The sequence below is a fragment of the Rhinatrema bivittatum genome, chromosome 14 (genome assembly GCF_901001135.1).
Source record: "Rhinatrema bivittatum chromosome 14, aRhiBiv1.1, whole genome shotgun sequence".
In the NCBI taxonomy this organism is placed as follows: Eukaryota; Metazoa; Chordata; class Amphibia; order Gymnophiona; family Rhinatrematidae; genus Rhinatrema; species Rhinatrema bivittatum.
The window spans coordinates 51,620,569-51,643,689 of NC_042628.1; the positions used below are offsets into that span (position 1 = coordinate 51,620,569).

The following is a 23,121-nucleotide window of genomic DNA, read 5'->3' on the forward strand; positions in this document are numbered from 1 at the left end:
TTAGGACCAGACGGAGCGGAATATCTGGTAGACCGAAAACGGTGAGAATCCCGAAAACGAGCCTGAGGGGGAAAAACCTTTTTGGAAGATCTTCTATCCTCTGGCAACCGATTGCCCTTGGATTCCCCGAGCAGTTTAACCAACTGATCCAGCTCCTCCCCGAAAAGGAGCTTGCCCTTGAAGGGAAGGTTACAAAGCTGGGATTTGGAGGAGAAGTCCCCTGCCCAATTTCGCAACCAGAGAAGCTGACGAGCTGCCACCACGGACACCATGGACCGAGCGAGATCATAAAGCACATCCGCACCATACGCAATGCCTGCTTCCAACCGGGCAACCTGCAGAGCCCCATCGCTGCCGTTCCCGGCACTGGAACCAGCCTCTTGAACCCAGCACAGGCACGCCCTCTGCATAAGACTAGCGCAGACTGCCGCTCGAAGGCCCAAAGCGGCCTTCGAGCGGCAGTCTCCAGTTTGTGGTCTTGCATGTCCAACTGATCTCCAGTTTGTGGTCTTGCATGTCTTTTAACGCGACAGAACCCACTACGGGTATCGTGGTCTTCTTCGTGACCGCACAGACGGGCGCGTCCACCTTTGGAATCTTCAGCAGGTCCAAAACCTCCGGCAACAGCGGGTAGAGCTTCGCCATCGCCCTACCAACCTTTAAACCTGCATCCAGAGCGTCCCACTCGCGGGTCACAAGCTTGCGGACCTTCTTAGGCAGAGGGAACGAGGTTGTCAGTCCCCATATCCCATCGAGGACTGGATTAACCCCTTCATTGTCGGACTCCTCCTGGGTAACCTTAAGGCCCAGGACATCCAATACCTGGGGAATCAGCGGACGCAGCTCGTCTCGTTTGAACAGGTGAACAACACTGGGCTCATCTCCCTCCGTCGGCAGGAGGTCATCCCCATCCGGGTCGTCTTGGTCCGTGTCCCCCAGATCAGGATTCAGGTCCAGATCCGCCCCGGGAGCCGGTGCTGTCCCTGACCCCAAACCTGGGGCCGGTGCTGGTCCTGAACCAAGGCCTGGTTCCTGATATCCCCTGAGAACATCATCCACCTGACGAGGGCATTCTACCGGTCGTGGCTGAGTGTCTGCGGACCATCCCTGCTTCTGGAAAGACTCTGCGGGATCCCCCGCCCTCCTGGGTCTTTTCATTGTCGCTTGCCTCCTTGCCAGGAAGGCCTAATGCATGAATAAACTCCGGGGAAAAGTCCTCCGGGACCGCCCCCCCATCCAGAGGGTCCTGCGGCTTCGGTTTCCCAGCCTCCAAAACAGAATCCTCACCTATGCGGGCCAAAACGGGAGGGGAATACTCCTCCCGAGATCTGTGGCGCAAGTCACCCCCCCCCTACGAGGGGGGGGGGGGGCGCAATCTCCGATGAACCCTCTAACCCAGAGGAGCAAGAAGGGAAAAGGGACGCCGAGTCTAATGCCTGCCCGCGCACTCCACACACACGGCAGGCAGCCAATTTAGTCCGCGGTGCCATGCCGAGCCGCACAGCCACACGGTCACAGAAACTGAGGGGAGGTGAGGCCTAGCCCTGTCAGCTGCGCGCGCTGCCAGCAGCACAGGAAAATCAGGAAAAAAAGGCCCTGATGCAGTAACCATGCTGTTCAATCCAACGGTGCTGAAAATGCGGCCCTGGCACAGCACACTTACCCCCTCTCTTCACAAACACCCCGGAGCGGAAGAAAAACGAAGCTCCAACCCTGACACGCTCCACACGCAGCCTCTGCACAGCAGGCCCCCCTAGAGCCGACTCCTTACCTCAGCTGAAAGATGCCGATAGGCCTGAAGAATTCTTTTTTTTTTAACTAAACTTTATGGAGCCAGCCCAAGCAGGGATCGAGGGAGCAGCTTCGGGGATAAGAAGACCAGGAGCCCCTGGCCTTTACTCCCCGAGTTGGAGCGGGCGAAAATCAGAGGTTTCCAACTCCTGGACACCTGGCTTCCACTAAGGGATGGCCCACGAAGGTGTCTAATACTTCAGGAAGCAAACGAGAAGGAAAAAAGGGAAAAAACAAAATTTGTTTCTAACTACACTGAAAAAAAATTAACCAAGACTGCAGGAGTGCACCTTTACCATCTGCTGGAGTCAGAGAAATACTAAGAGGACTGCAGGTGGCACTCTCGTATATATGGCAGTGCCCAAAGTTTTGCTCTCTGACTCTATCTGCTGGTTGGGATACACAACCCACTTCTCTGGACTGATCTGAGTATGTTCAGGAATCAGTGTTAACTTAGGGGTAGCAGAGTCAAAACAAAATCTGAAAATCAATCTCGGGCCATGCATAAGGGTCAGTCTTCTGTTCACAAGGTAAGCCAAGCCTAAAAATACCATGGAGGCAGCATTTTCAACCTGTGGAAGGAGAGGGAGTAGCAGCCATTGTAGTATGGTGACACCTAGTGGCCATACTCAGGCTGTTCACATACTAGATTCTAGAGAAAGGTGGAGTCTGTGACTCCTGACCAAGGATTCTCACTGGCGGTGGCTGGTGTTAATGTGGTATTAAAATAAGGAAAAATTCCAGGACAGCTGTGAATGAAGGCTTGTGATTCTACAGCCCCAACAAGGGAGTTACCTGTAATTGAGCTGGAAGCCCAAATGAAATGGGAAATTGCTAGCTAAAATCAGAAGAACAGGTCGAGCAGGAGCATCCTAGAATCCCAACATTAACAGGGAGGGCATCTGGACTGATCCATGGTACTACAGGAACGAAAATTAGCAGGTAAGGAATAATTTTCTTTTCCCTGTACGTACCAGGATCAGTCCAAACGGTGGGATGTACCAAAGCTTCCCTAAACCGGGTGGGCCTCTGAAAGCCCTGCTCGAATGACCCTGTCGCCAAAATAGCCAGAGGTTGGCGACTGCAAATGCAGATGATAATGTCGTGCGAAGGTGTGCAGGGACTTCCAAGTCGCCGCTCTGCAAATTTCCTGAGAGGAAACGGACCGCGATTCCGCCCAGGACGTTGCCTGGGAACGGAAAGAATGAGCCTTGACACTCAATGGAGGAGTCTGACCCGCTCCAATGTACGCCGCCACTATGGCTTCCTTGAGCCATCTAGCAATGGTAGTCTTCATGGCCTGAGTCCCCTTCCTTGGTCCCGACCAAAGAACAAACAAATGGTCCGAGACCCTGAACTCGTTGGTGACGTCCAAGTAGTGGATTAAGCTGCGCTTGACATCCAGAAGCCGTAGAGATCTGGACTCTTCGGCTGCGAAGGACGGGAGCTCCACCGTCTGATTCACGTGAAAAGTCAAGACGACCTTAAGAAGAAAGGAAGGGACTGTACGTAAGGTTACCCTGGCGTCCATAAAGCGAAGGTAGGGTTCCCTGCATGAGAGTGCTTGGAGTTCCGAGATGCGGCGTACGGAACAAATGGCCTCCAGGAACACAGTCTTCAGGGTGAGATCCTTGATGGTGGTGTTACGTAGAGGCTCGAAGGGAGGCCCTGCCAGAATCTTAAGCACCAGATTAAGACTCCAAGAAGGACATGGATCCTGGACTGGAGGCCGTAGATGCTTCACCCCTTTGAGGAAGCGTGTGATGCCAGGATAAGCCAAGAGAGAGTGATGTCCAACCGACTGAAGGAGCGAACCCAGAGCGGAAACTTGTACTCGTAGCGAATTGTAGGCCAGTCCCTTCTCCAGGCCATCCTGTAGAAACGCGAGGATCTGGGAGACCGAGACCCTTCTGGCATGAGTGTCGTGGGCGGTACACCAAGACTCAAAGACCTTCCAGACCCTCACGTAAGCGACCGAAGTCGAGATCTTCCGAGCTTTGAGGAGGGTCAAGACTACTGCGGCAGGGTATCCTTTGCGCTGAAGCCACCGCCGTTCAAAAGCCATGCTGCAAGACAGAAGCGTTCTGCCTGGTCGAAAAATACCGGTCCTTGGTGGAGCAGGTGTGGAAGATGTCCCAGACGTAGCGAGCCATCCACTGCAAGGTTGAGGAGGTCTGCGAACCAAGGACGGCGTGGCCATTCCGGGACCACCAGAATAACGGGGCCCGGATGGAGCTCTGTTCTCCGTAGTACCTTGCCCACAAGAGGCCACGGGGGAAAAATGTATAGCAGAAGATGATCCGGCCATGGGAGAACCAGTGCATCTACACCTTCTGCGCCGTGCTCCCGCCTGCGGCTGAAGAACCGTGGCGCCTTGGCATTGAGGAACATCGCCATGAGATCCAGACGGGGTGTCCCCCAACGACGAATGAGGAGTTGCATCGCCTCGTTGGAGAGGGACCACTCCCCGGGGTCCAGTCTCTGTCGACTCAAGTAGTCCGCCTGAATGTTGTCTACGCCTGCGATGTGGGAGGCTGCCAGGCACGTGAGGTACCTCTCTGCCCACGACATCAGACGCGCTGTTTCGAGAGACACGTGTTGACTCCTCGTTCCGTCCTGTCGGTTGATGTAGGCAACTGTGATCTCGTTGTCCGACAGGATCCTTACAGCTCGGTTGCGCATGAAGGACAGGAAGTGTATGAGCGCCAGACGTACCGCTCTTGTTTCCAGACGATTTATCAGCCAGGTTGCTTGTGTCTTTGTCCACTGCCCCTGCGCAGAGCTCTGTTGGCACACTGCCCCCCAGTCAGTCAGGCTGGCTTCGGTGGTGACCACCACCCAATCCGGGATCTCGAGAGGAGTGCCTTGTGCAAGATTCTGTGATCCAGCCACCAGCTCAAGCTGGATCTGGCCAGCTGAGGGAGCGGGAGAACGAGCTGGTAGTTCTGCGAGACCGGTTTCCAGCGAGAAAGAAGTGCCCCTTGTAAGGGACGCAGATGTGTGAAAGCCCATGGTACAAGATCGATAGTAGAAGCCATGGAACCCAAGATCTGTAGGTAATCCCAAGATGTGGGCATAGGAAGCGCGGTGAAGCCCTGGATCTGCTCTCGAAGCGATTGTGCCTTGTCCGGACGTAGGAAGACCTTGCCCTGAACTGTGTCGAAGCGTGCCCCCAAAAAGTCCAAGGACTACGAAGGGCTGAGGCTGCTCTTGGCAAAGTTCACGACCCAGCCAAGAGACTGGAGTAGTTGGACGACCCGGATGACCGCCGCCTGACCCTGAGAGGTCTTCGCCCGGATGAGCCAGTCGTCCAAGTAGGGATGAACCAGGACTCCCTCCTGGAGAGCAGCCGCCACCACCACCATGATCTTTGTGAACATCCACAGGGCGGTCGCTAAGCCGAAGAGAAGAGCCTGGAACTGGAAGTGCTGGTTCAGGATCTTGAACCGAAGGAACCTCTGATGGACCGTGTGGATGGGAATGTGGAGATAGGCCTCTGTCAAGTCGAGAGAGGCGAGAAACTCTCCCTGATGAACTGCCGCAACCACTGAGCGCAGGGTCTCCATCCTAAAGTGAAGGACCTGGAGGGACTTGTTGACTTCATTGAAATCCAAGATTGGCCGAAAAGCACCGTCCTTTTTGGGTACCATGAAGTAGATTGAATAATGGCCCGAGCCCACCTCAACGGAGGGTACGGGCGAGATGGCCCCGAGGGCCAGTAATCTGTCCAGGGTCTGTTGTACCGCTAGCCGTTTGTGACTCGATCCGCAGGAGACCATGGACCTCGCCAGGACACGGAGCAGGTCATACAGAGCATCCGCTCTGTAGGCAATGACGGCCTCTAGGCGGTCCGCCTGAGTTGCTTCCTCCGGCGGGAGATCCTGAGAGGTGAGGAGTTGCTGGACCCAACTACAGATGGCAGCGCGGACTCCCAGAGCCGAGACCTCAAAGACCCTCTTGAGGTAGGCTTCCAGCTTTCTATCTTGAAGATCCCTCAAGGCCGTGCCGCCCGTGACCGCTATTGTCATCCTTTTGGTCACTGCCGACACCGCTGAGTCCACCTTTGGAACCTTGAGTAGCTCCAGGAAATCCTCAGGGAGGGGGTAGAGCTTTTCCATTGCCCGCCCGACCTTGAGTGAGGCCTCGGGAGCATCCTATTCCCTGGCCAATAGTTGGAGAAAGGTGGAATAGGTGGGAAAAGCCCGGGACAATGGACGCAGCCCGGTCAGGACCGGATCCCCCTTTTTACTAGTTGAGGCGACAACGGGGCCAGCGGGTCCAGAGGGGGGGGGGTCGGGTTCGAGGTTCAGCTCCTTCAGAATGTGAGGAATGAGATCATCAAGCTCTTCTCTGTGAAAGATGCAGAGGACCCTCTGGTCATCTCTTTCCAGTTGCGCCACCAGAAGCGGGTCATCCCCCTGGGGTGACGGCAGATCTCCCCCCATATCCGGGAGAGCGCCAACCTCTCCCACCAGGAGGGGGGGGGCAAAGTGTACCCTGGGCGCCCCCCGGTGGCTCTGATAGTCAGGGGACCTTAGCTGGCAGCTGTACTAGCGCGGGAGCCCTGGGATGTTCCATACGCTGCAGGTAGGCATTGTGCATGAGCACAATAAAATCCGGCGAAAACACTGGGGGGCCCCGGAGGCGTCCCCCGTGGATCCCTGGGGGACAGTGCAGGAATCGGCAACAAAATCGGTGGAGGCAAGTCGGGGAAACCCTCTCCTTCATCTCCCAATAGCTGCTGCATGCTGTCCTCTGTTTCTAAAATGGCCGCCGTTCCCGCTGAAAGCAGAGGCGGGACCAGCCCCTGCTGCCTAAGGCGCGCAGAAGTGCGCGAAGAGCATGTGTCCGGTGGAACGGAGGTGCCCTCCCCACTGGGGAGGCACCGGACGCAAAGACCTTTGCGGGACAAGCGGAGCCCCGGTTCGCCGCACGCCGAGCAGCGCAACGGCCGCGGCATGCTCGGGGCGAACGGGGTAGAGAGGAAAGTGAGATCCGCTGGGGGCCAGCCGAAATCAGCGCCGCGGGGAGCGGGAAACGCCTCCGCTACCACCCTGTCCCCGGAACTAGGCAGCAGAGGAATCTGCCTCTCTGCTGCAGCGGCCCCGGGGAATTCGCGTCTTGGGGCCACGGGGAGGGGGACGCAGCGAGGGGGGAAGAAGCTGGCGCCACCAGCATCCACCACCCTGCGAGTCCTGAAGCTAAAACCTGAAACTGAAAATGGGAGAAAATTGACAAGAAAGCACAAACAAACCACTTACCCCACAGGGGAGAAGGGAGAGACGAAAAGGTGAGCAAGCAAAGCTTCTTGCAAGCCACAGAAATACTCTTACCAGGATTAAACTTTCCTGTCACTAACTTAAAAGATCTCTTTTTTTTTTTGTAACAACTTGATCCAACCTCAAGAAAGCAAAGTGAGAAATTCTTAAGACAGAGGAAATATCCTCTAAACAGGGGAAGCACCAGGTTCCCCTACTCCTATCTGCTGGAGTCATAAAGATAGGAAAATTAGTTCTTACCTGATCATTTTCGTTCCTGTAGTACCAAGGATCAGTCCAGACAGCTGGGTTATGCCTCCCCTCCAGCAGATGGAGTCAGAGAGAAAACTGAAGACACCCCCTAGATATACCGGTGTGCCACCTGCGATCCTTCAGTATATGTGATATCAAAGCAGAATTAACGACAGGACCACTGTAGCCACTGTCAAATCTTATCGATATATTTTTGAACTCATTGACCAGAACAAGCAAAACCTTCCTTGAGGAATAACAAGGAACAAGCATGACAACAACCATGACAACCTAAACTGTGTAGGACAACACAAAACAATGACAACTCACCGTCGAAACTTGGCAATTAGCTGTAAAAATAATCTGTCATCGAGAAAACTGAAATACGAGCGGACTCCCAGAAAACTTGGGCGGGCGTCTGGACTGATCCTTGGTACTACAGGAACGAAAATTATCAGGTAAGAACTAATTTTCCTTTCCCTGTACGTACCAGGATCAGTCCAGACAGCTGGGATGTACCCAAGCCGCCTTAACTGGGGTGGGACCCCGAGAGTCCCGCTCGAATGACGCTGCTTCCAAAAGACTCCGCAGGCGGACCGTGAACGTCCAAGCAATAATGTCTGGCAAACGTATGCCAAGATTTCCAAGTGGCCGCCCTGCATATCTCTTGGCAAGACACCAACTGATTCTCTGCCCACGAAGCCGCCTGAGAACGCAACGAATGAGCCTTAAGTCCTTCAGGAACAGGCTTACCACAGCCAATATACGTTGACTCAATCGCGCCCTTCAACCAGCGAGCGATAGTAGTTTTTGAAGCCTGAAGCCCCTTCTTGGGACCATTCCACAACACAAAGAGATGATCTGACCTGCGAAACACGTTAGTAATCTCCAAGTACCGCAGGAGAACTCGACGGACGTCCAAACGCCTCAATTCTCGACCTTGAGAAGACTGCAGCTCCTCCTCCGAAAAGGAAGGCAATTCCACTGTTTGATTAACATGAAACGCCGAAACCACCTTTGGCAAGAAGGATGGGATGGTGCGTAAGGAGACTCCCAACGACGAAATCCGCAAGAACAGTTCCCTGCACGAAAGAGCCTGCACCTCCGAAACACGACGAGCTGACGAAATGGCCACCAGAAAAACCGTCTTTAAAGTTAGGTCCTTCAGCGAAGCAGTCTTAAAAGGCTCAAAGGGAGCCGAACACAGACCACAGAGAACCAGGTTCAAGTTCCAGGTAGGACAGGGAGCCCTCACCGGAGGACGCAAGTTCCTAACGCCTCGTAAGAAACGAGCAACATCTGGATGACATGCAAGGGAGAACCCCTCGACCTTACCTCTCAAGCACCCCAGTGCTGCCACTTGAACCCTAAGCGAATTGTATGCCAAACCTTTCTTCAGACCATCCTGAGGGAACGTAAGAATATGCCCCACGGAGGTACGTCGGGGCGCAATACCTAGAGTACCACACCAGGTGTGAAAAACTTTCCAAACCCTAGCGTAAGCAAGTGTAGTAGAAGATCTGCGCGCCCGCAGAAGAGTGGAAACCACCGCGTCCGGATAACCTTTCTTTCTTAGCTGCCTCCGCTCATAAGCCAAGCCGCCAGACAAAAGTGATCCGCCAGATCGAAAAATACCGGACCCTGACGGAGAAGATTTGGAAGATGGCCCAGACGCAGTGGACCGTCCACTGCTAGATTGACGAGATCCGCAAACCACGGGCGACGCGGCCACTCCGGAGCCACTAGAATAACCAGACCTTGATGGGACTCTATGCGCCTTAACACCTTCCCCACTAGGGGCCACGGAGGAAACACATAAAGGAGTATACGACGAGGCCACGGAAGAACTAAGGCATCTACGCCCTCCGATCCGTGGTCCCGTCTGCGACTGAAGAAACGCGCCACTTTCGCATTTAGCCGAGTCGCCATCAAATCCAATCGCGGAACCCCCCAACGCTGAACGATGAGGTTCATTGCTTCCGCCGACAGCTCCCACTCTCCTGGATCTAGATGCTGCCGACTGAGGTAGTCTGCCTGAACGTTGTCTACCCCTGCGATGTGGGTGGCCGCGATGCGTGATAAATGACGTTCCGCCCAGGCCATCAACAACGCCGCCTCTATAGCCACTGCCCGACTTTTTGTGCCGCCTTGTCGATTTATGTACGCCACCGTGGTCGCGTTGTCTGACAGAATGCGTACTGCTTGACCGCGCACAATCGGGAGGAGGAGACGCAAGGCCAGACGTACTGCCCTGGTCTCCAAGCGATTGATGGACCAGGTGGACTGGAGGGCAGACCATGTCCCCTGAACCGCTCGGGACAGGCACACTGCTCCCCAGCCATACAGGCTGGCATCCGTTGTCACCACCCTCCAAGACGGAGGCTCCAAGTCCACTCCTTGTAGAAGATGGTTCGGGGTTAGCCACCAATAGAGACTGGCACTGGCCGGTTCTGGCAAAGGTAACTCCAGCCCATAATCCTCGGATCTGGGATCCCAGCGTGAGAGGAGAGCCCTTTGTAACGGTCGCATATGCGCAAAAGCCCACGGTACCATCTCCAGAGTAGACACCATATGACCAATGACCTGTAAATAATCCCATGCCGTAGGAATCTTCTGCCGGTCCATCAGGTTCCGCACTTGTGTCATTAGATTGACCATGCGTTGATGAGACAGAAACACCCTGCCTGACAAGGTATCAAATCGGGCACCCAAAAATTCCAACTGTTGGGTCGGTTCCAGTCGGCTCTTCGCAAAATTGACTACCCAACCCAACGCCTGGAGCTGCTGCACCACCAAGCAGATCGCCTGTTTGCACGCTGCTTCCGACTTCGCCCGAATGAGCCAGTCGTCGAAATAGGGATGTACCAGGATGCCTTGACGACGCAGGGAAGCCGCCACCACTACGAGAACCTTGGTAAACACCCGTGGAGCGGTCGCCAATCCGAACAGAAGGGCACAAAACTGGTAATGGTCCCCCATTACCATGAACCTCAAGTATTTCTGATTGGCATCCGAGAAGGTCATGTGAAGATATGCCTCGGTTAGATCCAAAGAAGCCAAAATCTCTCCCTTGTGGACGGCCGCAATAACAGACCTGAGCGTCTCCATACGAAATCGAGGCACGCGAAGAGCCTTGTTCACTTCCTTGAGATCCAAGATTGGTCGAAACGTGCCCTCCTTCTTCGGGACCAGGAAGTAGATGGAATACCGTCCCGTCCCGTGCTGGGCCGGCGGGACCGGCACCACCGCCCCCAGAGTCTGCAAACGGTCTAGTGTTTGAGCGATTGCCAGCCGCTTCTCCAGGGGACCACATGGCGATATCATAAAGAGATCCCGGAGGGGACGTACAAAATCCAACTCATAACCGTGGCGCACAACATCGAGGACCCATTGATCCGAAGTTATTTTGACCCACTCCTCCCAAAACCGGGACAACCGACCCCCGATAAACTGAACTGAGGAGTGGGCCTGTGTGCCTTCATTGAGCTGGCTTGTTGGAAGCGAAACTCTGCGAAGCTCCCCCACGGGGAGGCCGCCTGCCACAAAAGGAAGAAGACCAAGACTGGGACCTCGCCGGTTGCTTCTGGGAAAAGGAGCCACCTCTCCCCATTCGGAACCGTCGCTGACCCCGAAAACGAGCTCTGGCATTTCCAAAAGACCGAGACTGACGCGGTTTGTCCTCTGGCAACTTGTAAACCTTATTATCTCCCAGGTCCTTAATGAGTTGATCCAACTCGTCACCAAACAATAGCTTACCCTTAAAAGGAAAGGAACCTAGGCGTGCCTTGGAAGAAGCGTCCACCGACCAACGACGGAGCCACAGTAATCGTCTCGCGGAAACTGCAGAGGACATAATACGAGCCGAGGTCCGCAACAAATCATATAAAGCATCCGCTGTATAGGCAACTGCAGCCTCCACGCAGTTGGCTTGCTCCGCCTCACCGGGTGGGAGCTCTTGCGAAGTAAGCAGCTGCTGAACCCAGCGCAGGTTGGCCCTCTGCACCAGGCTGCTGCAAGCCGCTGCCCGGACACCTAGGGCCGCCACGTCAAAGATGCGCTTTAGCAAAACCTCCAGCTTGCGATCCTGAAGATCTTTGAGAGCTATCCCCCCCATGACGGGGATGGTGGTATGTTTGACTACGGCCGTCACCACCGAATCCACCGAGGGGGTCTTTAGGAGATCCAAGGAGTCCGCTGGTAGGGGATACAGCTTTTCCATGGCCCTGCTCACTCGCAGCGAAGCCTCTGGGACCTCCCACTCCTTGGAAACAAGTTATAACACATTATGATGAAAAGGAAACGTTTGAGGGGGGGCCTTCAGACCCGCCATAGCCACGTCCCCCGTTGAGGTGTCCGCTTCCTGATGCGGGGCCGTAAGCTCCAACTCCTTCAGTACATGAAGGATTAAAAATCCTAACTCCTCTTTGCCGAACAAGCGGCGCACCTGGGGGTCGTCCCCCTCAACTAATCCTGGATCGCTCCCTACGAATGAATCCGGGTCCCCCTGAGGATCTGGCAAGAAACTTTGGTCTCCATGACCTGTGGCCCCCCCCCCCCCCGCGGGCTGGGGTTCCCAGCCCCCGTGTTTCCTGTAGCCAGCGGACGGGGGTCATGAGCCCCCTGGTCCCCGTGATCCCGTGGACGAGGGTCACTAGCCCTCACGCTCCCCTGATCCCCCACGATCCTGGGAAGTTTGGGAGGGGGGGAAGATCGCGAGTCCGGCGGCTTGCTCTGCCGCGAAGAGGAAGGAGGAGAGAAGCAGCTGCGGGCAGCGCTCGGCCCCCCCAAGGGTCCCTCGCCCCCGGGAAGACATCGGGAGCAGAGACCCTCGCGGGAGAGTCGCGCCCCCGCCCCCCCGCAGGCCATGCAGGCCGAAGATCGCGGCATCCCGGGCCGAAAACGAGGCAGTCAGCAAGAAACGCGCCAAAAGCAGGAGAAAGAAAACGTGGCTTGCAAAAGCGCGCCGGGTGACACAGCCACCCCCTCCGGAGTCCACAGAGGCACGGCAGGCCGGGGCTATAAAGAAGAGCTCACTGCCTGTCACCAACAGGTCTTAAGTGGCTCGAAGGCAGGAAAGTCAAAAGGAAAATTAGTTTCTTACCTGATAATTTTCGTTCCTGTAGTACCAAGGATCAGTCCAGGACACCTGGGTTGTGACTCCGCACCAGTAGATGGAGACAGACTAAAACTTGTGGGCGGAGCCTTATATGCCCCTGTGCCAGTCACAGCCCCTCAGTCATACGTAATGTCAAAGTAGAAACCCAATTAGGCAACCATAGCTAACTAGCCAAACTCGCTACTTAAATGGAAACAATTCCAACCCTTGCAGGAACCAGACTCCCCAACCGGGAGAGCGAACAAGCAGTGAGTGTACGGAAACAACGATGAGCGGACTCTCCGATACCCTAGCGTAGTACTGCGGGCGGGATCCTGGACTGATCCTTGGTACTACAGGAACGAAAATTATCAGGTAAGAAACTAATTTTCCTTTCCCTGTACGTACCAGGATCAGTCCAGGACACCTGGGATGTACCAGAGCCAACTTACCGAGGGTGGGAAGCAGAGAGTCCCGCTCGGAGTACCCTCTCCCCAAAACCTCCGGCCTCAGCAGCCTGAACATCCAGACGGTAATGTCGGACGAAGGTATGCAATGACTTCCGGTAGCCGCCCTACAAATCTCTTGAGGCGACACCTGAGAAACCTCCGCCCAAGACGCAGCATGAGACCTTGTCGAATGAGCCCGAAGATCCACCAGCGGAGGCTTTCCCCGTACCATGTACGCTGAGCCTATGGCCTCTTTGAGCCAACGGGCGATCGTCGTACGAGACGCTGCAGCACCCTTCCTTGGGCCGGAAAAGAGGACAAACAGATGATCCGTTACCCGAAAAGGATTAGTGACCTCCAGAAAGCGAAGGAGGGACCTCCGCACATCCAGCTTCCGTAAATCTCTCGATTTCGGATCAGACGACTCCCCGACCGCTAAAGCGGGAAGTTCAACGGATTGGTTCAAATGAAAAGCTGAGACGACCTAAGGAAGAAAGGAAGGGACAGTCCGCAAGGAAACGCCTGTGTCGGAGATTCGCAAGAACGGCTCCCTACAGGACAACGCCTGCAATTCCGAGAGACGGCGAGCCGAAGAAATCGCCACCAGAAAACACGGTCTTTAACGTGAGATCTTTGACAGTAGAGCGCTGCAAAGGCTCAAACGGTGCCGAACATAAGGCCGAAAGAACCCAATTGAAATTCCAAGCCGGACAGGGAGGACGCAAGGGAGGATGGAGATGTTTAGCCCCTTTCAGGAAACGGGCTATATCCGGGTGAAGAGCCAGGGAGGATCCCCCGACCTTCCCCCGCAAACAACCAAGTGCCACCACTTGGACCCGTAGGGAACTGCACGCCAATCCTCTGGCCAGTCCCGCCTGGAGGAAAGCCAGAATATCAGGGACCGCAACGGTAGTGGGATCCAAACCTCGCTTCACACACCAATCCTCAAAAACTACCCATACCCTGACATAAGCCAGGGACGTAGACTGCTTCCGGGACCTCAGTAGCGTAGCAATAACTGCGTCTGAGTAACCTTTTCTCTTCAACCGATTCCTCTCAAAAGCCATGCCGCGAGACAGAAGTGATCCGCATCCTCCAAACAGACGGGGCCCTGATGAAGCAGCCCCGCGAACCCCTGAAGACGAAGGGGAGCCGTCACCGACAACTGTATGAGGTCTGCGAACCATGGACGGCGTGGCCACTCCGGTGCCACCATGACCACGTTAGACGGGTACAATTCTATGCGCCGCAGAATCTCGCCGATCCTTGGCCACGGGGGAAACACGTACAGCAGCACATCCGTCGGCCAAGGAAGCACCAACGCATCGACGCCCGCTGCTGCCCTCTCTCGACGCAGACTGTAAAAAGGCGGAGCCTTCGCGTTGTGCCACGTGGCCATCAGATCCATGTGGGGAACTCCCCACATCCTGCAGATGAGAAGAAACACTTCGTCCGCCAGTTCCCACTCTCCGGGATCTAGACGATGCCTGCTGAGAAAATCCGCCTGCACGTTGTCGACCCCGGCAATGTGAGACGCTGTTATGCTGCTGAGATGTTGTTCCGACCAGGCCATCAACATTTGCGCCTCTTCCGCCACCAGTGGACTTCTCGTCCCGCCTTGACGATTGATGTAGGTCACGGGGATGGCGTTGTCCGACAGTACCCGGACCGCCTGTCCCCGCACCAATGGTAGGAAGGCTTGGAGAGCCAGACGGACCGCTCTGGTCTCGAGGCGGTTGATGGACCACTGAGCTTGCGATTCTGACCAAAGGCCTTGCACCAACTTCCCTAGGCAAACTGCTCCCCAGCCGGAGAGACTGGCATCCGTGGTCACCACCGACCAATGTGGAATGAGAAGGGATACGCCACAGGACAGATGACTTGGATCCAGCCACCAAAGAAGACTGGATCGTGCCGGACCCACAAGCGGGAGCGGTGGGTAGAAATCCTCCGAAATCGGCTTCCAACGGGACAGCAAAGAAGACTGCAATGGCCGCAGGTGAGTGAACGCCCAGGGTACCAACGCAAGCGTTGAAGCCATAGGGACGGCGAAGAGACAACAGACGCCTCACCTGAGATTGCAGCTTGCATATCCGATCGACTCTTGTGGTAATTGACCACCCAGCCCAGGGACTGCAAGAGCTGGAGGACCCTGTCCACCGCCCGTCGACACTGACTCTCGGACTTCGCCCGAATCAGCCAATCGTCAAGGTAAGGATGAACCAGGAGACCTTCCCGTCGCCGCTGCGCCGCCACTACCACCATCACTTTCGTGAATGTCCGAGGCGCCGTTGCAAGGCCAAATGGGAGCGCCCGAAATTGGTAGTGCCTCCCCAGGATGTAGAACCTCAGAAACTGCTGGCACGATGGCTGAATGCCCACGTGAAGGTACGCCTCCGTGAGATCCAGAGAAGCCAGAAATTCGCCCGGACGCACCGAAGCGATAACTGACCGAATCGTTTCCATTCTGTAGTGGGGAACGCGAAGACATCTGTTTACTCCTTTCAGGTCCAGAATTGGTCTTGAAGAGCCGTCCTTCTTGGGAACCACGAAGTAAATGGAGTAACGGCCCGTGCCGCGCTGATCGACAGGGATGGGGGATATGGCCCCCAAGCTTTCCAGCCGACGGATGGTGTCCAACACCGCCGCCCTCTTCCCGGAGGCCTTGCAGGGCGAGACCAGGAATTTGTCCGCTGGGATGCGAGCAAGTCTAACTCGTAGCCGTGGCTGATCACGTCGAGGACCCATTGATCCGACGTCACCCTGGTCCACTTCTCAAGGAATAAGGTTAATCGCGCCCCTACATTTGGAACGGCGTGCTGCGGGCGCGACGAGGGGTGGACCGGCCAGACTTCATTGGGAGGGCTTGGCCCCTGCACCCGACGGGGCTCCTCCTTGCCTCCCGTAACGTTTCCCACGAAAGGACTGCTGCCACTGAGTGTTCTGGGAAGAAAATGGCCTATACGAAGGTCCGGCGGATCTTTGAGGGCGCGATTTCCTGGGCCCCCGGTATCGGGACCAGGCCGGAAAAGAGGACCGCGCTCTGGCCCTATCCTCGGGCAGCTTGAATGCCCTGTTCTCTCCCAGAGAAATCATCAAATCATCCAGCTCCTTACCGAACAACAACTTTCCCTTGAAAGGTAACGAACCCAGGTGGGCCTTGGAAGAGCCATCTGCTGCCCAGTTGCGCAGCCACAGGAGACGGCGCGCTGAAACTGCTGCCACCATGGACCTAGCCGAAATGCGCAGAAGGTCGTGGAGGGCGTCAGCTCCATAAGCTATTGCCACCTCCAATCTAACAGCCTGAGACGTCTCTTCCGCAGACAGGCCCGCATTCGCCTGAAGGACTTGGGCCCAGCGTAAACTAGCTCGCCTGGCGAAGTTAGTGCAGATTGTGGCCCGCGAAGTTAGTGCAGATTGCGGCCCGCACCCCTAGGGCGGATACCTCAAATATCTTCTTGAGCTGCACCTCGAGCTTCCTGTCTTGTAGATCCCGAAGGGCCGTCGCCCCCGTGACCGGGATAGTGGACCTTTTCGTCACCGCGGAGACCGCTGAATCCACCTTTGGAAGTCGAAGAAGTTCCAGCGCCTCCTCCGGGAGCGGGTAGAGCTTGTCCATGGCCTTGCTGACTTTCAACCCTAACTCCGGGGTATCCCACTCCCGGAACAAGATATCCGAAGAAAAATGAAAATGAAAAGCCACCGCCGGTCCCGTGAGACCTCGCAGAACTGGATCCATATTGGCCTCCTGGCGGACCACCACGGGTGGAGCCTCTATCCCCAGCTCCTGGAGGATGGCCGGGATGAGTGGCGACAGTTCCTCTCTGCGGAACAGGCGGACTACCTTGGGGACATCCCCGTCCGCTGCCTGTGTACCTTTTCCCGCGCCGGGCTGGGCGGAATCATCCGCCCCCGACGCCTCGGCCCCCCTCGGGGACTCTTCGGGATCATCATTATCCGCCGTGGAGGAATCTTCTGAGTCTGCCTCCTGGGGTACGCCTCGGGGCCGCCGTTTCCCTCGCGAGGGAACCTGGGCGCGCACCGCGGTATTTTTTTTTTTTCTCTTCTTTTCTTTGCCTTGCGCTTTCTCGGTGGGGCCTGGTGGGGGCCCTCCTCAGAGCCTCCCCCCTCGGGAGCGCTTGCTACGCTTGTACTTAAGTACCTTGCGCAGCAAAACCGCGAAATCCTCCGAAAACGACCCCTAGTCAGAAGAATCGGCCCCGGAATCCCCCCGGGGCCGAAACCCCTCTGCGACGACCCCTCCCGCCGTGCCCCGCTGCGGGGAAAACGCGGGAGGTAGAGCCGAATTGCCCGCCGCGGTCCGCGTGAATTCCCTGCCGGTGGCCCAAAATGGCCGCCACTCCCGTGCTGAGCGGGAAAATGTCCTGAGGCCTATCTAATTGGCCTACCCCTCGCAGCGGCGAACGCGCGCTCCGGGCCCGAGCCCCTCGCGATGCCCCGGACGTTCCTTCACCGCCCGGGACTCAGGCCGAGCAGAGGCCCTCCAGGGACAAACGCGCGCGCGCCGATCCACGGGCTTGCAGGAAGAACCGCGCGGCATGCCGACGAACGCGGGAAGAAAAAACTGAGGCGCGCGTCAAAATTAATAAAAACTAATTCGGCGACCTTCCCCCCTGCCAGCGGCGCCCCCCCGCGTGAAAAACGAAGGAGTAGCAACGCCGAAGCAACGGAGAGCCGGCCGCAACAAAATAAAACAGGAAACTTTTTTTTTTTTTTTTAAACGCTGACGCTGGTCGCTGTCCCGGGTCCTGGAGCCCTAGTCCTGCAGGGGTGAGTGAACCGGGCTCCCCGGTGTCACCCCTGACGCTGCCACTAGCCCAGCCGGGTCCTCGACCCTGGCAGCGGCCTCAACCGGGGGAGGGTAGTCCCCTCAGGACCTCTCAACTCCCCTGGGAGGCAGGGCACCTGGGACTAAGGATTAAAAAACAAACCCCAAATTGGTCATAAAACAACTAGGCCTAACAAAAACTAACTCAAAATTCAAACCTGACTAACCACCAGAATCAGGTCAGGCAGGGCTGTGACCGGACCTGCACCATCTACTGGAGACAGAGTAAGACTGAGGGGCTGTGACTGGCACAGGGGCATATAAGGCTCCGCCCACAAGTTTTAGTCTGTCTCCATCTACTGGTGCGGAGTCACAACCCAGGTGTCCTGGACTGATCCTGGTACGTACAGGGAACTTTAATTTTTTTTATTTTTTTTTTACAAAACCCCCTTCAGGGTAAGGGACCCTGGTACATAGGGGGGAGGGTGACCGGCCCACCGGTAATCTCTCCCCCAACCTACTGGGACACACCAATCCGGGAATTCAAGGAGGGCAATGCCCTCTGTGCCTGCCCTGCCACTTAGCTCTCGCTGTCGCTGTGCCAAATAGAACCGACAAACCTGACTGACAACACTGAACAACAAAGACCAGAAGGTAAGCAACCACTTGTTCCAGCCAAAAGAGCAATTCCCAGCACAAACAACCTGACCAGGACAGGACCGCAGGTTATGCCTCTCAATCTGCTAGAGTCAGAGAAAATACTGAAGGATCGCAGGTGGCACACCGGTATATCTAGGGGGTGTCTTCAGTTTTCTCTCTGACTCCATCTGCTGGAGGGGAGGCATAACCCAGCTGTCTGGACTGATCCTGGTACGTACAGGGAAACTGAGGATTTATGGAGGGTGCACTGGTTATTATGGCACCACCCTCCGAAGCTTTGTCTGACTCCATCTGCTGGACTGGGGACATAACCCACCATCTGGACTGATCCTGGTACGTACAGGGAACTCTCTATTCTTGATTGTGTATACACGCAAACCTACCTTAAGACTGAGACTAACCCTCTACCCCATCCCCACCTTTGAGATCACGTGGATCCAGAAGCCTGGTCCAAAATAGAAGCAATGCAAGTTCTAATCCAACTATGTCTGTAGCATCAGCAAACGTCCACACAACTCTCTGTATTTAGGATCCCAACACATCAAGCCCAGTCCCTAACTAGCAGATCCAGAGGAACCCACGTCTCATGCAGCTCTGTGCTCCCCAAGTCACTTACCTCCAAAAATATATAGCCAGTGGCCTACGACTACTGCAGCATGGCTGGCCAGCCTCGGAGGCTTCTGGGAGCTCAGTGGAAGGAGCTCCTGCCACTTGTCTTCCTGGGGGCTGTACATCCAGACATCATTAGCCAACAAGCCGCCGGCTACTTCCCCCCCGAAAATGACCAGTGTCCCATTCCACTCTACGGCCACATGCGAGTGCCTTGGAGCCTGAGAGAGACGTAGAGGCACACAAATCATTCTACAGTCACAAAAGAATGACACAGACTCTAACAGGAGGAAGGATAGGAAGGAATACAGATTATTCTACAGCCATAAAGAGAAGCTACAAGTTTGGGTGAGGTGGGAGGGAGGGACAAGTTATTCCAAAGGTCTGCCTCATTTACTGAAGTGGGGACAGAGATGGATTATTCCAAGGATCTCTGCCATATCACTTACAGGAGAAAGCTTGAGGACCTTCTGTTCCCAAGTGTTTGAAGTAAAGTTGTAGAGCACCAAGTCCCCCAGAGCAGAGTTCAAATCCAGACCTGAGGATGAGACGAAAGAAGAAAGTGCAACTGTGAGAAGAGTCTGCACTAGAACACAAGACAATTACAGTACGTAATTTCCAGTACAAGGAGGAGAGAGTGTACAAGCAGAACATACTAGCAATGCATGCCTCCCACGAACCACTCACAAGGCATCAGGATTTACTTGTGAGGCTCCTATGGTCTGCCTCTTTTTTGCTTGCATATCAGAAGTGTGATGTAATCATGACCAGCCATCTGCCACTGACCTCCAAAGATGTAGAGGGCATTGCTGAATGCCAGGAATACCCCAGCTGCTGCCATGCGTGGGGTGAAGCTGCGATCCTGCATGCTGACATTGTACCACTTCCCGGCCCCCTGGTTATCACTCAGAGACAGATCACAAGTCTCACCCACGTAGCCAGGGCTACACCAGCAGCGCCCAGAATCCTGCGGATAAAACCAAAAGAGATGGGTCAGAGACTGGGACACAGGTGAGGACATTAAAGAGGAGGAAAGAACAGGGGAGGGGAATCAGATGAGTAGGAAGCGCAAGGCATGAGAGGGGGTGTTGTGAGTAGTGAGTGAGGTGTTAGATAGAGAGCAAGGGTGGGGATAAGGGTGGGGAGAGGTACATTACATAGAAAGAAGAGTTTCTATTCTGCCTTTGATTTGGTTGGATGTTTTAATGTATTAGTTTTATTATGCATGTACCATATGTACTCCATCTTGAACTTCATTGCAATGTGAGCTGATAAGAAATAAAAATAAAGAGATGAAAATTGGTTCTTACCTGCTAATTTTCGTTCCTGTAATACCACAGATCAGTCCAGAGAAGTGGGTTGTGTATCCCTACCAGCAGATGGAGTCAGAGAACCAAACCTTTGGGCACTGCCATATATAATAGAGTGCCACCTGCAGTCCATCAGTATTGTCCTGTACCCAAGCCCATGCTAACAGAACTAAGGAGCGCTGGGTAGCGACCAACAAACTCTGAATACCCCATCGCCCCAAACAAACACCAAACCAAACCAACTGTGAGTAACTGCTCCATCAATCCGTTCTGCAAAAAGGAGTTTCATGAAAAATTATAGGCAAATGCCAGCCAACACAGTCTTTCAGTATATGAAGAAAGGGGTGGGCCTCTGGACTGATCTGTGGTATTACAGGAACGAAAATTAACAGGTAAGAACCAATTTTAATTTCCTGAACATACCCAGATCAGTCCAGAGAAGTGGGATGTACCCAAACCACCCTACACTGGGCGGGAACCCGAAAGACCCGCACACAGAACACTCTCACCGAAGGACGATTCATCGGTAGCCTTGATGTCCAATCGATAATGCTTAGTGAAAGTGTGAATAGAAGACCACACTGCCGCTCTACAGATCTCTTGAGGCGACAGAAGTTGACACTCTGCCCAGGAAGTAGCCTGGGTCCTAGTGGAATGAGCTCTGAAACCCGCAGGAATTTGATGTCCACGGGCTATGTAAGCCGAGCAAACGGCATCAATATTCCAACAAGATATGGTCGCCTTAGACACCTTGTCCCCTTTCTTAGGGCCCCCAAAGAGAATGAACAAGTGATCAGAACGTCGGAAGTCATTGGTAATCTCTAGATAACGCAATAGAGCGTGTCACACATACAAAAGATGAAGGTCTCTGTCCTGAGACAAGTCCCTAGACCAATGCGGGAACCCTGGGAGCTCCATCGTCTGATTTACGTAAAAGGCCGAAACCACCTTAGGGACGGAGGATGGAACCGTGCGTAACGACACCTGATAGTCATGGATCCGTAGGAAGGGTCCCGACATGACAACGCCTGCAATTCTGAAATCCTACGAGCCAAGAAAATGGCCACCAAAAACACAGTCTTCAAAGTCAGATCCTTCAGAGAAGACCTGCGGATAGACTCGAAAGGGGTGCCACAAAGTACCCGCAGAACTAAATTCAAGCTCCACTCCGGGCACACCGAGCGGACTGACGGTCGCAAATGCTTGACTCCCTTAAGAAACCGAGCAATATCTGGGTGCGCTGCAAGAGAATAACTGTTGAACCATCCCCACAATGCACCCAGAGCAGTAACCTGCACCCGAAGGGAATTGAACGCCAACCGCTTAGCGAGTCCCTGCTGCAGAAAGTCAAGCACCCGAGGGATATCGTCCACTAAGGGATCGCAGTTCCACTGACGACACCACGACTCAAAAAGCTTCCAGACTCTCACATAGGCTATAGAAGTGGCCGGACGTCGTGCCTGTAGAAGAGTGGAAATGACCTGTTCGGAATAGCCCTTCAATCTTAAACGTCTCCTCTCAAAAGCCAAGCCGCGAGAGAGAAGTGATCCTCCTGATCTGAAAACATGGGTCCCTGACGGAGCAGTTGCGGCAGATGAGCCAGTTGTAATGGGCCTTCGAGAGGCAGATGCACAAGATCTGCGAACCACGGACAATGTAGCCACTCCGGTGCCATGAAGACGACCCGTCCTGGCTGCAGTTCTATGTGACGCCAAGGCGGAAAGGCATACAGGAGAATTCCCGTGGGCCAGTGGCACACGAGAGCGTCAATGCCCACAGAGCCCTGCTCTCGTCGAAGGCTGAAGAAACGTTCCGTCTTCACATTCGCCCGCGTTGCCATCAGATCCAATTGAGGGACTCCCCATCTGGCACAAATGTGGTTCCACGCCTCGAACGAAAGCTCCCACTCGCCTGGGTCGAGTTGCTGTCTGCTTAGAAAATCCACTTGCACATTCTCCACTCCTGCGACATGAGAGGCAGCGATGCCCCTGAGGTGACGCTCCGCCCAGGCGACTAGAAGTCGCGCCTCCAGCACCACCGCAGGGCTCCGTGTCCCGCCTTGCCGGCTGATGTACACCATCATCGTCGCATTGTCGGAGAATACTCGAACCATTCTGCCCTGAATCCAGGGTAAGAAGGCTTGCGGGGCCAGAAGCACCGCCCTTGTCTCGAGATGAATGATGGACCATAATCCTTCCGTCGCCGACCAGAGACCTTGTGCGGACCTCTCTGCACACACTGCTCCCCAACCCAAGAGGCTGGCATCAGTGGAAATTATCAGCCAGTCCAGTGTGTCCAATTCCACCCCCCCCCATTCCAGACTGTCGCCCGAAAGCCACCACGACAGACTGACTCTGGACTCCTGAAGTAACGGCATTGGCCGGTGGAATTGCTCTGACACTGGACTCCAACGCGACAAAAGCGCACGTTCTAACGGTTGTAAGGGAACAAACGCCCGTGGTGCCAAGTCCAAAGTGGAAGCCATGGACCCCAGGACCTGAAGATGATGCCACACTGTGGGATTGCTTCTCCGGAGTAAGGAATGAACCTGGGCTTGTAACTTCGTTACTCGGTCTGATGCTAGAAACACTCTTCCCCTCTAGGTATCGAACCGTGCTCCCAGGTAAATCAGTTCTTGGGTGGGTTCCAAGTGGCTCTTCTGGACATGAGCGACCCTGGCGACTGCAATGTGACCATCACCAAGCGCACCGATCGCTCGCAGTCTTCCCGAGACTTTGCGCAAATCAACCAGTCGTCCAGGTAGGGGTGCATCAAGATCCCCTCCTTTCGCAAAAAGGCCATGACTACCACCATGACCTTGGTGAACTTTCGAGGAGCTGTTGCAAGACCAAAAGGAAGGGCCCGAAATTGGAAGTGTTGTCCCAGGACCTTGAAATGCAGAAATCTC

The 23,121-nt window shown here is 55.0% G+C and overlaps 1 protein-coding gene across 1 annotated transcript in view; it reads right to left on the reverse strand.

Moving 5' to 3' along the window:
- The window catches only part of MEGF8 (multiple EGF like domains 8), a 295,542-nt gene that overhangs the window by 267,526 nt on the left and 4,895 nt on the right, over positions 1-23,121 (reverse strand). The window contains 3 exon segments of the mRNA XM_029577448.1: positions 18,911-19,124; positions 19,353-19,441; positions 19,690-19,870. Coding sequence (XP_029433308.1) covers positions 18,911-19,124; positions 19,353-19,441; positions 19,690-19,870 — 484 coding nt within the window.